Source organism: Pristiophorus japonicus, chromosome 32 (assembly GCF_044704955.1).
Source record: "Pristiophorus japonicus isolate sPriJap1 chromosome 32, sPriJap1.hap1, whole genome shotgun sequence".
NCBI classification, from domain to species: Eukaryota; Metazoa; Chordata; class Chondrichthyes; family Pristiophoridae; genus Pristiophorus; species Pristiophorus japonicus.
Window position 1 is genome coordinate 6391333 of NC_092008.1, and position 15054 is coordinate 6406386.

At 44.6% G+C, this 15054-nt stretch overlaps 1 protein-coding gene across 1 annotated transcript; it reads left to right on the plus strand.

The window, feature by feature from the left end:
* Positions 1–343: 343 nt before the first annotated feature.
* LOC139240537 (probable G-protein coupled receptor 139) lies at positions 344–10633 on the plus strand. The gene is made up of 3 exons (XM_070869082.1): positions 344–512; positions 7321–7470; positions 9738–10633. Exons 1-3 carry the CDS (start codon positions 344–346, stop codon positions 10631–10633), a joined length of 1215 nt encoding a protein of 404 aa, XP_070725183.1.
* Positions 10634–15054: the final 4421 nt, after the last annotated feature.

A 15054-nucleotide genomic window follows, 5' to 3' on the forward strand; every position in this document is an offset into this window, starting at 1 on the left:
GATGCCAGGCATCGGAGGTGCTCAGGTCAAGACCTCCCTGTACATGGACGAAGTCGCTATATTTTGCTCGGATCCGCAGGCGGTCCACAGATTGCTCACAATCTGCCACCAGTTTCAACTGGACTCGGGAGCGAAGGTCAATCGCAGACAAAGCGAGGCCATGTTCTTTGGCAACTAGACCGACCGATCCTTTATTCCCTTCACCGTTCAGCCAGATTACCTGAAGGTGTTGGGAATATGCTTCAGAGCAGATGGGGCGTGCGCCAAAAACTGGGCAGAGCGTGTCGCCAATGTGAAACAAAAACTGGGATGATGCAATAAGGACCGTGTCCACAGAGACACGATGTACAAATCTCTGGACAGTGGAGGAAAGGATGTTCCGAACGTGGCCGTCATCCTGATGGCCACCTTTGTGTGCGGCTGCATCAAGCTGTGCACAGACCCCCGGTACGCAAACACCAACTGTCACCCCGTGCTCAGGTTCTACCTGTCCCCGGTGTTGCAAAGGATGGGTCTGGCCATGCTGCCATGAAACGCCCCCATCAGTTGGACCATGCCTGTCCACCTGTCCTTCGTGGAAAAGCTTTTCGGAAAAATCCCTTTTGACCACAAGGCCGTAAAGCAGTGGTCGGCACGTAAGGTCCTGGACCCCCTACGAAAGTAGGAGAGGTTGGGCCCTATCGGGTGGTTCCCCGAGCAGACTGTCGAACTCGTTTGGCAGAATGTCTCATCACCAGAGCTTTCACACAAGCACCAAGATGTAGCTTGGTTGGCGGTGAGGAGGGCTCTTCCCGTCAGATCCTTCATGCACAGCCGCCATCTCAGCAGCATGGCACGGTGTCCCCGGGTCAGCTGCGGGGCAGACGAGACTGTCACCCATCTCCTTCAGGATTGCACCTTTGTAAGGCAAGTCTGGAAAGAGATGCAGTGGTTGCTGACGAGCTTCATCCCAAGCAGCTCCGTTACACAGGACTCTGTGCTCTACGGGCTGTTCCCAGGGACACACACCGAGAGAGACATCATCAGCTCGGTGAAAGATGCACTTTGGTCTTGCCGAAAGTTGCTGGTCTTCCAGAGCATGGAGATGTCCATGTCTGCGTGTTGCAGACTGGTGCAATCCAAGGTGCAGGAGTACGTGCTGAGGGACGCAGTGAAAATTGGTGCAGTCGCCGCAAAGGCACGGTGGGTAAAAGCCGCAGTTTAAAGCCCTTCTGCCAGGGTAAACCCAGGACCTGGAATCAGTATAAAAATCCTCTCGGACTGTACTTGTACACTTTTTGCATACAGAGATCGCCATAATCTGAAAACACCTCTGTCGTGCCATGTATAATGCAAGTTCTGTTCAGTAATGTATCTTGAAAAGAAATGTAACTGTACCCTCACCCATTCCTGTGCCGTATGTAACGTAATTTTATAAATGTATTACAATGTATCCTGGATTGTACTGAATTGTACCTTGAAATGTGAAGCAAGCAAATGTATTGAACAGAACTGCCTTCAGCATCCAAATGTTTAGTATGGAATTGCTGGCCGCATCGAAATGTACTGAACTGCTTTCCAATGTATCTTGCACATTTTTATATAAAAAAAGTGTATTTTGAAATTTTAAAAAAGTATGTATTTTAATAAAGAGCATACTTTGGAATGATAGCGTCACTTGCGGGTAATAACAACTAGCGAGGTTTGGCATTCATTGAATTTCACGATAAATAAACCGACCATTCATTTCATTGTTGGATATTTTATTCCCAGTGTGTAGAACAACCGTGGCAGGGAATCGAAGCTGAGTATACCATCAATGAAATTATTATCCATTAGTGCACGGGGCTGCTGTGTTCTTGGGCAAGCTACTGACCCTTAAATATTCACAGCTCTGTTATGTGTGCGGTGCAGTTACCCGCTGCTCCTGGGTCTCAGGTTCTCATTCTCGCTTTGGGCTTTTACTGATTTAAATTGGTGAGGTCACGGGTTCCTGCGCCATTCCCTGCGCTTCCACCTCGCTGGCTCTTCACTCAGCCATTTTCTCCTGCCCTCTGGAAATCTCTGACTCTCAACCGCCCTTCAAACCCACAGCACAATATAAAATTATACCGCAGCGACGGTTGCTCCCCACGTTTAACCGAATGCTGCCACCCAATCCTTCTCCTTTCTCGCTCGGGGCCCATATTTCTCTCCTTGTGGAAGCTCCGAGCAGTTTTGTGAGGTTTGTGCCACGGGTGTGAGAGGATTGAGTTACCTTCCTTCACTCATTTTTTTCTCTGGAAATGAAATCGATGGAACGTTTGATACAGTGTCTTAACATTGTCTTTCTTTGCTCAGCGGTTTGTGTGACTTCTTGAATTTAATACGTTTACTGAAATAATTTAATGAGACTTGCAACATTGCATTGGCCGTGAATCGAACCCGGGTATCCGAACCAGGGGCCGACAATTCAGCTTCTGAATTCCAAGACTCACACTGTCAAGTCCACTTTCTCTTCAATTTTCACTTTATTTTCTGCGCTTTTCGTTACACAAGGAGCAACTTCATAAAACACAAAGCAAAATATCGCAGAAGCTGAGAATGGAATTATTCAGAACATTCTGGAAACACTCTGAAGGTCCAGGGGTCACAGTCTAAGGATAAGGGGTAAGCCATTTAGGACTGAGATGAAAAGAAACTTCTTCACCCAGAGAATGGTTTACCTGTGGAATTCTAAACTGGAGAAAGTTGTTGAGGCCTGCTCGTTAGATATATTCAAAAGGGAGTTAGATATGGCCCTTACGGCTAAAGGGTTCAAGGGGCATGGAGAGACAGCAGGAAAGGAGTACTGAGGTTGAATGATCAGCCATGATCTTCTTGAATCGTGGTGAAGGCTCGAAGGGCCGAATGGCCTACTCCTGCACCTAATTTCTATGTTTCTGTGTTTCTTTGACCATCCGTGGAGAGGGGAACACAGGTTAACCTTTCAGGTCGATGAGCCAAATATGGCAGATACGTTAATTAAAAGTATTTTTCCATGTGCTGAGCCGTTTGAATTTCCCTCCAAACTTTATATTTTATAAGTTGCCCACAGGCAATAAAAAGTTAATGAACTACCCTCAGCCTGGGAAGCCTCATAAAGCGTTCAACACTGCAACGACATGGATATGACTCAAAACCTCGCGTGGTGAACAATGGATTAGAAGTCTATCGCCTTATTTTGTTCAATTTCGAGTCAATAAATCTTCATAATTACATTGTATCATCCAAATCCATTCCGCCACGCCACACAGTCACCCCTCTATCACTTAATAACGACAAAACCTGACGTTTAATTTGTCTCCTGTGACATTCACCAATCTATTGTACATTAAAAACTGATCATTATCTATTACTTAAAATTCCTTTCCGAACAGATCATCCGCAGAGTCTTCGAATGATGTTTTAGCACATATTTGTAATAACCCTTCATGTTTATTCTCCTCCCCTTATCAAAAAGGAGATTCCTACTTTGCACAATCACTAATCTAGCCAAACTGAATATTAAATGTATCGCTGCATTGCCTGACTCGAGCAGACCCTGCTGCGATCTCCATCTCAAAATTTAATACATACGGGAATCCCATTCCCATTCTTTGTACCCCACCCAGCAACGAAACCTCACACAACTGTCCAACACAGTATCAGAATCACTTAACTGAGGACATATCACCAGTAAATGGGACAGTCACATCCCGTGTCCCTCACACCGGGCAAGTTGCCACCTCCACTCGCCCAATTTACATACAGTAATCATAGTAAAAATCCGGCTTTGAACCAATTTAAAATCCATTTCAATCCACTCTGGATATTTAAAATTCATCCACACCCCTATCTAAATCGTGTTATCGTCCAGCTGTGCGGACATACTCTTCCAAAACTCCTGATCAGCTGGGGCCTTGAAACTTCATTGCCTAAGTATCCCAAAAAAACCATGAGTGTTGCAGGTGTCTAATTGGACCGGCTCCTCTGCTCTCTCCAGCAGAAAGCTTGGAAATTCAGGACGCGTTTGACGTCCTCTGAAGAATTTCACGTTTATTTCTTCCATCGATTCCTGTGGCATTGCCCTCACAATCTTCTCATACAGTGTCCCCATTGCGTTTTCCTCAACTTCCTTATCCTCCTCACAAACCATATTCGTCACGACCGCTTCTGGCAACTAACCTGGAATCATCTCATATTCCAAGAGTAGAATATCAGATTGTATAAAAGCTTTATTAAATAATACCCCTTCTTCTTCTTAGTCAGTCCCTCGGAGTCGAGGAAGACTTGCTTACAAATTAAAGATGAGTTCTTATGTGACTGATGACTGCGATGTGGGATCTCCAGTCTCTGTCACAGGTGGGGCAGACGGAAGTTGAAGGGATGCTGGAAGAAGGGACGGGTGGGTGGGGTGCTTGGGTTGTCATGCACTCCATCCACTGCTTCAACTTGGTTTCCACTTGCTCCAGGCGAAGAGACTCGGAGTGTTCCGTACCTTCCCAGATGTTTCACCTCCACTTTGAGCGTTCTTGGGGCCCAGGATTCCCAGGTATCGGTGGGGATGTTACATATTTTCAACATGGTTTTTTGGGTCTCCAGGAAGCATTTCCTCTGCCCATCCGGGGCTCGCTTGCCGTGTCGCAGCACCGTGTAGAGCGTTTGTTTTGGAAGTCTCGTCTCGGGCATGCAGCTGCTGTGGCCCGTCCATCAGAGCTGATCGAACGTGGTCAATGCTTCGATGCTGGGGATGTTTGCCGGAGCATGAACACTGACGTTGGTGCGCATATCCTGCCAATGGATTTGCAGGATCTTGCGGAGTCAGATTTGGTGGAACTTCTCCAGTGCTGTGAGATGCCTGCTATACATAGTCCATGTCTCTGAAACATGAAGCGCGGTGGGTATTACTATGCACTCTATACCATGAGCGTGTTGCCGGGTTTGACATCCTGGTCGTCAAACACTCTCTTCCTCAGGTGAACGATGGCTGCGCTGTTACACTGAAGGCGGTTTTGACCGTCATTGAAGTCTACCCTTGTTTGCAGTAGGCTCCCGAGGTATGGCAAATGCTCCCCGTTGTCCAAGTCTTCATCTTTAATTTTTATCATCTGCAGCCGGTACTGTGTTGCGATTCCAGCTTGGTGGAGGACCTTTGTCTTATGGATGTTTACTGTAAGGCACTTGCTCTCCTATGCTTCTGTGAAAGTGTTGACGATGGTTTGGATTTCGGCCTTATCTCAAAATTATCGAAGTTAACTCTTATCTCTGTTCTTTGACTGTGGATATGCCCACTATGTACTCTTGATAGCTGTTGAAATATAATCAGTCATAATCCCCTGTTATAATTCTTGAGTATTATGTTATGCTGGATTGCAGATTAATATGAAGTTTGCTAGTCCACAATTGTATTACTTTAGTTTAATTTCTCCTCTGTTTCACTGAGTGGAAGTAATCATCTTGTATCTAGGTTTTATTTACACTTAAAAGTCTCATTGTCTTCAAAATCTACTGGTTTCATCATCAAGAAAAGCTTTATGACAGAGGCCTAAGACCAGTTTCTGTGGTTGTATGAACTTCTCCACGTTTCCGGTTTTTGGGGTATATCCCAGGGTTTTCGGTTCTCTCTCAATGTAGAAGATCCACGGAGTTAACAGACAGGTGGCCATACGTATGTGTGTAGGAAGTCTGAGGAATGGGTCGCATCTTCTACCGAAAGGGCAGGAATAATAGTATTCTCAGTCGTAGTCTGTCAACTGCTGATTCAATATTGTAAGGTATTAATTCTTGCCTATGCTAAATAAAGCCATATAATTACACCGAATATGGTGTCAATGTTGGACAATTGAACAGACAGACAGACCCAAAAATGACAACAATGAGCGGTCCTTGTGGTGAAATCCTGATGTGATGGTGGACCTTATCTAAACGGGCTGCCCTATTGGTGATGAAAGGCCTTCTCGTTAACTGGTCAATAAATGAGGTGATGGTGGACATTATTGAAACGGGCAGTCAGAGTGGTGATCAACGGCATCCTCTTTAACCGGATGAGCCTTGAGGTGATGATGGGCTTTCTATTTAAACGGGAGAGACTTGAGGTGATGATGGAAATTTTCTTTCATCAGGCAGTTCATGAGGTGATGGTGGGCCTTCTTTACCAGAAAGGCTTCGATGTGATGGTGGCTCTGTTTTTAAATGGGCAGTTAACATGTGCACCAGGAAGTGAAGTTCGGATGTCAGAGTTTGTATTAAATGGATTCACTATAGCAGAATGTTTGCCTCATTGACACAATGAGCTCTGATAGGACATGAGGGGAAATATTTGAAAATCTATCGAAGGATCATTATTCAGAGCTAGAGAAGGAGATGTTTTTCCTTGATGGGGATGAGGAAGGAGATGAGCCAAAAACAGGTGAACAGATAATTTCGGTATCAGTGACAAATAATTACATCAGTTCCTCGGAGTTGATCTTGGAGGTGTGTGGAGCGGGGCAGGGAAGAGGTGTTTAACAATATGGTTGTTAGTTTTGAAAGGAAGACGGGGTCTACGTTTGCTTTCCATGATAATATTGGACATTGGATCTGCTTAGGTTGAGAGATGCATGGTCTGACAGGGCTGTAATTGAACAGCCTGCTCCGACATTAAATGAGTAAACCAGTTGTGGATCGGATACGATCAAATAATGGCCTTGGAGCTTTGGGAGCTACATTGGGACCCATTCCTGAGGAGAGGGTAAGAGTTTTACCAGGGACAAGGACATCAAAACTGCCAGTGAATGAGTGGTGGAGCTGATCGACAGCTGCATAACTACCTTGGAAAAAGGACAAGTTAGTCAGACTGCAGTGCCCAAAAGTCGTCAGTGAATTGTGGAGAGATTTTTCACGTGAATAGATGCAGCTAGATGTGGTGTTGGAATGTCATAGGGGCTGTGGATGGTGATCGATTCACGAACCTGTCGGAGATGGCTTTGATTGTTACCGCAAAAAGCGAGCCGACTGAGTTGGCAAGCTTGAAGAAATCAAGTTGACAATCAGTGTGCTCAGACTGTTGATTTAATATTTTTGTCCTTGCTCATCACGAAAGTACTTTTACAACAATGGGCCATTCTACTGTACATCCATAAGTGCATTTAGTGGTTCGAGGGGTGTTGGTTTGAAAGGGGTTAACTGAATGTGTTTGTTCATTGACTGTAATTGATATCAGACCCCATAGATTAATTAAATGTGTTTGTTCAGTGAATGTAATTAATGTGCCTCTCCATGGACCATAATTGTCTCACTGGAGATGTTGTCTCTTCTATTAATGCGGCAAAAATCTCAATGTGTTGTACCACTGTTTCGCAGAGAGCATCAACTCCGGCACTCACAGGGATCAGCGGCTCTATAACGAGAGGAGAAGAATGTATTTAAGAATCAGTGAGTTTACAATACTAGGGTTCGTTTTTGAGATACAAAAGATATACTACCCGCTTCTGGCTGTGGTCGGAGTCCCTGGTAAGTCACTGTGTCCAGCTACTCATGCTGTAGATCATGTTTAACTGTGTGACTGCATTATCTCACTGAGGTCACAAAATCCAGAAATTAATTGACACCACATATTCTCTCTGGATTTGGGGCTGACAATGCTCTGTGATTCTCGAATGTGACTGTGTCACATTCACCCGTTGACTGATCTGAGTGCAGTGAATAGAAAATATCACCTTTTGATCTTTTCTCCATGTGATAGGGTCTGATAGAGAACTGACTCGTTTGTTAATTTCCAGCACAAGCAATCTCACTGGATGATTCTCTTAGACTCTGTGTCTGTAGAGCGCATTCTATTCAAACGGACAGATGTGTTCATGGCTTTCCAGAATCGATCACCGTGCACTGGGAAAAGTGAATTATACCAAGTGGGGGAAACCAGTCGTGGCAGAAAGCTCAGAAACACACCGTGAATGTTCGATAATGTCCAAGTTGATTCAGATCGAGTCTGATGACCCCCTTTGTACAATCTCTTTCCCAGCAAAAGTCAGTGTTCTGGGAGGTTAGGATGGGATTACAAATTAATTCGTGATTGAATGTGTCTCCAGTTATAGATCAATGGATTGATTTCCGATCGTATCTGTGAACAAGGAATCTCCCACCGCGTGTCCATCTAGCACAGTTCAGCAGAATCTCTCAATGAGATCTCTCCTGACTCTGCCCCATCTCTTGCTCTGCTTCCGTGCAACTGATTCTTGTTGATTGGCAGGGAGTACAATGAATGGTGAGATCACTTTATTGATGCAAATTCACAACGTCAATTGGAGTTCCATTAAATCTCAACCACAGATACAAAACTCTGGGTTAGCGCTGATGTAGTTGGGTTCGGATATTAAATTAAATCTCAACCACCGATATAGAATTACGGGTAAACAAATCATCTAATTCGATGCAGAGATTTTAACACACCACAAGGTGGTTAGTTTAATCTATGTTATATTAAACACATTCACAAAAATGTTCACACAGCAGCAGACAGTTTGAACATTACGCCACCTTTTAAATCGAGCGCTTAGAATTAGCCTCCCGTTATACACCACCACCCCTTGCCTTCACATTAATGCGGAGTGTATAAGGCTGGACAGGTTCCACATCGCCCATTTTACACCAGCACAGATAGATATAAACAGACAGAGCATTTGGCGAGAGAGGGAAACGTCAGGTGCGGGCCAACCTCAAAACATGACTGGACATAGTATTAGAACATTTATAGTCGAGGTTATGTGGAACCATTTGGAGTATCGGTGAGTTGAAAGTCGTCTAAAATGTTATTTAATAATGTGTTATTTTCACTGGATGTAAAATGTCAGATTTAAGTGCATGTGGAAGCATTGCTCTGTTGTATTACATGCTTTCACACCAGATAAATATTTTTCCCTTCCAAACCTTAAACCATATCTTTTTGTGCCGTGATACCGCGTAGGAATGCCTTAAGCATTCGGCTCAGAGGGAATCACAGCCCAGTTTACACACAATATCCAAACTCGCTTTGTTCCTGTCTATTTTGTTCAGGCTCTTCGGGTCTATCTCAAGGGTCAATGACTCACTCTCCGCCGGTCACTGACTTACTGTCGCCTGGTCACTGACTCACTCTCCCTGGTTGCTGATTCACTTTTCCCCCGCTCACTGACTCACTCTCCCCGGTCAGTGACTCACTCTCCCTAGTTACTGATTCACTCTCCCCCAGTCACTGAATCACCCTCCCTGGTCACTGATTCATTCTCCCCCAGTCACTGACTCACACACACCGGAAGCACTCCTGTGATTTCAGCCGGGGTGCTCCGAATCATTCGCTGTATTACGGCCCATAATGACCCACCCAGACATTTCAGGCACAGTCCAATTACCCAAACTAACTCCTGATTGGGTGCAGACTGGGAACAGAATGCCAGAAGGTCGATGGTTCCAGGGTTGCTGCAGCAGCAGGCAATGATTGACAAACCTGGAGATGAGGGCTGATGCCACTTCAGTATTGATCCTCTGATTAGATAGCACATTACTCTTGCAATATTAAATCCCATTCCCGGGTTCAGTTTAAAATTCATTGCTGATTAGTGAGTTGCACAGTTTGCATTGTACATCCTGTCTCCAGCAGAAAGCCCTTTTCGCAGGAACATTATTAAATTCCATCACTGGAAGCAGCAATACATGTAGAAATGTTACCCCAATCCCATCAACCCGCTGAATTCACTTTCATCCTGTTGTGTTAATTTCCTGTTCATTTTCCTTCCGCACAGCTAACTCAATGACGATTGTGATCCTGTCTCGGGGAAAGTGCGGTCTCTCCAAATGTGTCACTTGCTATTTGGTGGCCATGGCAGCGGCGGATCTACTGGTCGTTATCACTGACCTGATATTGAGGCAAATTCCAATTGCTCAACGTCTAGATTTTGTGCGGGGAATCCCCGTGTGCAATATCCATGCCGTCTTACTTTATGCAGCCACAGACTGTTCTGTCTGGTTCACAGTCACTTTCACCTTTGATCGATTCGTGGCAGTTTGTTGCCAGAAGCTGAAAACGAAATATTGCACTGAGAACACCGCAGCTCTGGTTCTTGGGACAGTGACTGTGTTAAGCTGTTTAAAGAATATTTTCTGGTACTTTATATATTTACCTTGGTACTCGTTTACCAATGCCCCCTGGTTCTGTTACGTGAGTGTTCTTGTTATGGTTTCACATTTGTGGGCAACACTCGAGCTTCTTCATTCTATTCTAACCCCTTGCATCCCATTCGTTCTGATTCTGCTACTCAATGCTTTAACCATCAGATATATTTTAGTGGCCAGCAGAGCCCGCAGGAGACTCCGGGATCACAGCAGCGAGGGTAATCTCAGTGACATAGAGATGGAGAGACGAAGGAAATCCATCATTTTACTGCTCATTATTTCAGGGAATTTCATTCTGCTATGGGCTGTGTTTATGTTGTTTTCTATTTGGAACCGGTTGCGGTATTTAGGTTATGATACTCTACACCTACCTTCTTACATAAAAGAAATAGGATTCATGCTCCAGCTCCTGAGTTGCTGCACAAACACTTGTATTTATGCCGTGACCCAGAAAAAGTTCAGAGAACAGTTGAAGAATGTGGTGAAATGTCCGTTTCTCCGAATTGTTAAAATCATTAAATGGTGAGAGTGAATGTAGAAGATGCAGCATCAGAAATCAACATGATGTACGCAAAGGAGCGAAACAGAAGAAGGGCATGGTGACTATCCATGGTTTCTCTTGTAGAAAACAAAATTAACTCAACATAGATGACATTACGGCAGAAAGGAAACGTTTCCTGATGTGGGGACGTCGAGGTTTAACACAATCACATATTACATAGACGTAGTTAGCATGGGTTGACAGAATATTATCACATTACGAGGACATAATTACCCTGATAAAACACACAACACACCCGAACCTTTCAGAGATTTCGATCTCGATAGCATGAATATTCAAGACGATAAAGTTCGGACATGTGCTGAAATAGTTAAAGGGTTACATAGTGCACAAGCAGGTAAATCGGACCATCGTGCATTTGCCAGCTCTTTGAAAGAAATATTCAATTAGCCACACACAACTGGCTGTGCCCAATAGTTTTGATTTTTTTACCTATCAAATATTTATCCAATTCCTTCGTGATTGTTAGTTCTGAAGCCGGATTAACCACCCTTTCAGTCTCGTCATTCACGATAATAATTCGAGGTGTACCAAAAACTCCTCATTTGCCCACTAAATTTCTTTTCAAGAATTTAAATCTGTTTCCGCTTGTTACCAAGACTTCAGCCAGTGGAGACAATTTTCCTATAACTACTATGCCGACACCGTCTATGATTGAATCTACCGAAACATTTTTCGACCTGTGAAGTAACAGGTCCCCGAATTCCTACAGCCCCTTTTAAATTGTACCATTTAGTTCACATTACTTCGCCTCATTTGTACCGACAATATGCTTCACTGGGCAATTCTCTGCTTTAAATGTCCACTGCCATGTTTCTGTTGAGGTCATTGGCCTGTCTATGTCCTGCTGACTTCTGGTACGTTCTTCTACATTCGGAACTTTGTGACATTTGCAAACTTTCATATTATGTCCTGAGTACGCAATACCAGAACATTAATAATTATCCTCATGGAGCAATGGTCCCAAAAGCGTCACCTGGCTGATACCATCGGGTACTTATCCGCTATCCAAATAAGAAAAGTTCGCCACTAATCTCTGCCTTCTGTCACTCGGCGGATTTCGAATCTATGCAGCCATTGTCCCTTTAATATCATGGGCTTGAATATTGCCAGCAAATCTGCTATGCGGTACTTCATCAAGTGTCTTTTGAAAATTCGTCAAGTTAGTCAAGCACGATTTGTCTATGACAAAGTAGACGAGCATGGGCAGTTAAGACCACAAATTTACAACACCAGATGAATCCTTTGCAGGTGAAGAACTTTCAGTACCACTCGCAAGGACACTGCTATTAAAGAGTAGTATAAATTATTTGACAAATAAAGTGTATGAATGTGACGCCTCAATTCTGAAATTTGGGTTAGGCATAAGTATGATTGACGATCCCATAGACCGAACATAATTGGCGACCGTGTCAACACTGGGAATAATTAAGTCTTACAATGTCCGATTTGTTAACTGCCATCTCTCGTCATACAGTCTCATACAGAGCATATTCTGGAATATGGAGTATCTGGGCGAAAATATAGATGCACATTCGACGTAGCATGGTGGGATAACTATGAGGGTTAGTAATCTCACGGGAAATAGATCCATGATTCAGTTAGACTGGACCCTGGGTACCGGAAAAACCAAGGTTTCTGTGTTACAAGGGATGGTTTTCAAGCCTGAGATTCTATCAGAATCTACTCAGCATCACAGGAAGGAGAGCAGCGCCGGAGAGGCGAGCGTGGGGAGGCCAATAAATGCCCAACGTCGGCGGGAGGCGGCATTCCGAGCAGCGTCGGAGAGGCGAGCGTGTGGAGGCCTATGAAGGCCAGCTAGTGCAGCTGCAGCAGGGTGAGATGGCAAAAAAGAAGTCGAAAGACATCGAAAGGTGACGTCACAGCCAAGGGGGTAAGTGATTGGCTGGAGATTGGTAATAGATATTCTTGTTCCTTTCTTTACCAGAAATTAACCTATAACATTGTTGTTGCCAATTTAAGTTTATCTTAGGGTTAAATCATGGAAGAACAGCTCGGACACGTGTCCTATGTGAAAAGTCAGGGATGCTTCCGATGTCCCTGACGACTATTTGCCATCGATGTATATTGTAAACAGTTGTACATAAGAACAAAAGAATATAAGAATTAGGAACAGGAGTAGGCCACCCAGCCCCTAGAGCCTGCTCCGCCATTCAATAAGATCATGGCTGATCTGGCCGTGGACTCAGCTCCACTTACCCGCCCGCTTCCCGTAACCCTTAATTCCCTTTTTGGTTAAAAACCTATCTATCTGTGACTTGAATACATTCAACGAGCTAGCCTCGACTGCTTCCTTGGGCAGCGAATTCCACAGATTCGCAATCCTCTGGGAGAAGAAATTCCTTCTCAACTCGGTTTTAAATTGGCTTCACCATATTTTGAGGCTGTGCCCCCTAGTTCTAGTTTCCCTGACCAGTGGAAACAACCTCTCTGCCTCTATCTTGTCTATCCCTTTCATTATTTTAAATATTTCTATAAGATCACCCCTCATCCTTCTGAACTCTAACGAATAAAGACCCAGTCTACTCAACCTATCATCATAAGGTAACCCCCTCATCTCCGGAATCAGCCCAGTGAATCGTCTCTGTACCCCCTCCAAAGCCAGTATATCCTTCCTTAAGTACGGTGACCAAAACTGCACGCAGTACTCCTGGTACGGCCTTACCAGTACCCTATAAAATTGCTGCAGAACCTCCCTGCTTTTGTACTCCATCCCTCTCGCAATTAAGGCCAACATTCCATTCGCCTTCCTGATTACCTGCTGCAACTGCAAACTAACATTCTGGGTTTCATGCACAAGGACTCCGAGGCCAGCGTGTTGTCATTTCTCCATATTCAAATAATATTCCCTTTTACTGTTTTTTTCTCCAAGGTGGATGACCTCACACTTTCGGACATTGTATTCCATCTGCCAAACCTTAGCCCATTCGCTTAACCTATTCAAATCTCTTTGCAGCCTCTCTGTGTCCTCTACACAACCCGCTTTCCCACTAATCTTTGTGTCATCTGCAAATTTTGTTACTCTACACTCTGTCCCCTCTTCCAGGTCATCTATGTATATTGTAAACAGTTGTGGTACCAGCACCGATCCCTGTGGCACGTCACTAACCGCTGATTTCCAACCCAAAAAGGACCCATTTATCCCGACTCTCTGCTTTCTGTTCGCCAGCCAATTCTCTATCCATGCTAATACTTTTCCTCTGACTCCGCTTACCTCTATCTTCTGCAGTAAACTTTTGTGTGGCACCTTATCGAATGCCTTTTGGAAATCTAAATACACCACATCCATCGGTACACCTCTATCCACCATGCTCGTCATATCCTCAAAGAATTCCAGTAAATTAGTTAAACATGATTTCCCCTTCATGAATCCATGCTTCGTCTGCCTGATTGCACTATTCCTATCCAGATGTTCCACTATTTCTTCCTTAATGATAGTTTGAAGCATTTTCCCCAATACAGATGTTAAACTAACCGGCCTATAGTTACCTGCCTTTTGTCTGCCCCCTTTTTTAAACAGAGGCGTTACATTAGCTGCTTTCCAATCCGCTGGTACCTCCCCAGAGTCCAGAGAATTTTGGTAGATTATAACGAATGCATCTGCTATAACTTCTGCCATTTCTTTTAATACCCTGGGATCCATTTGATCAGTCCCATTCGAATGACGTGAATAGCACATTTAGTGAGTTGGTCTTACCGCAGGTAAAGGGTGCACAGCCAGATCCGGAATTGTTGACCAACAGGAAGAGCAGTGCAAGGAAGGAAGTGCAGGGGTCCCCTGCGGTCATCCCCCTGCAAAACTGATACACCGCTTTGGGTACTGTTGACGGGGATGACTCATCAGGGGAGTGCAGCAGCAGCCAACTTCATGGCACCATGGGTGGCTCTGCTGCACAGGAGGGCAGGAAAAAGAGTGGGGGAGCTATAGTGATAGGGCATTCAATTGTAACGGGAATAGATAGACGTTTCTGCAGCCGCAACCGAGACTGCAGGATGGTATGTTGCGTCCCTGGTGCATGGGTCAAGGAGGTCTCAGAGCGGGTGCAGGGCATTCTGAAAAGGGAGTGTGAACAGCCAGTTGTCGTGATGCATATAGGGACCAAATATATCGGTACAAAATGAGACGACGTTCTACAAGACGAATTTAGGCAGCTAGTATCTAAATTAAAAAGTATAACCTGAAAAGTAGTAATCTCAGGATTGCTATCAGTGCCACGTGCTAGTCAGAGCGGGAATCGCAGGATAGCTCAGATGAATACGTGGCTTGAGGAGTGGTGCACAAGGGAGGGATTCAAATTCCTGGGACTTTGGAACCGGTTCTGGGGGAGGTGGGATCAATACAACCGGTCTGCACCTGGGTAGGG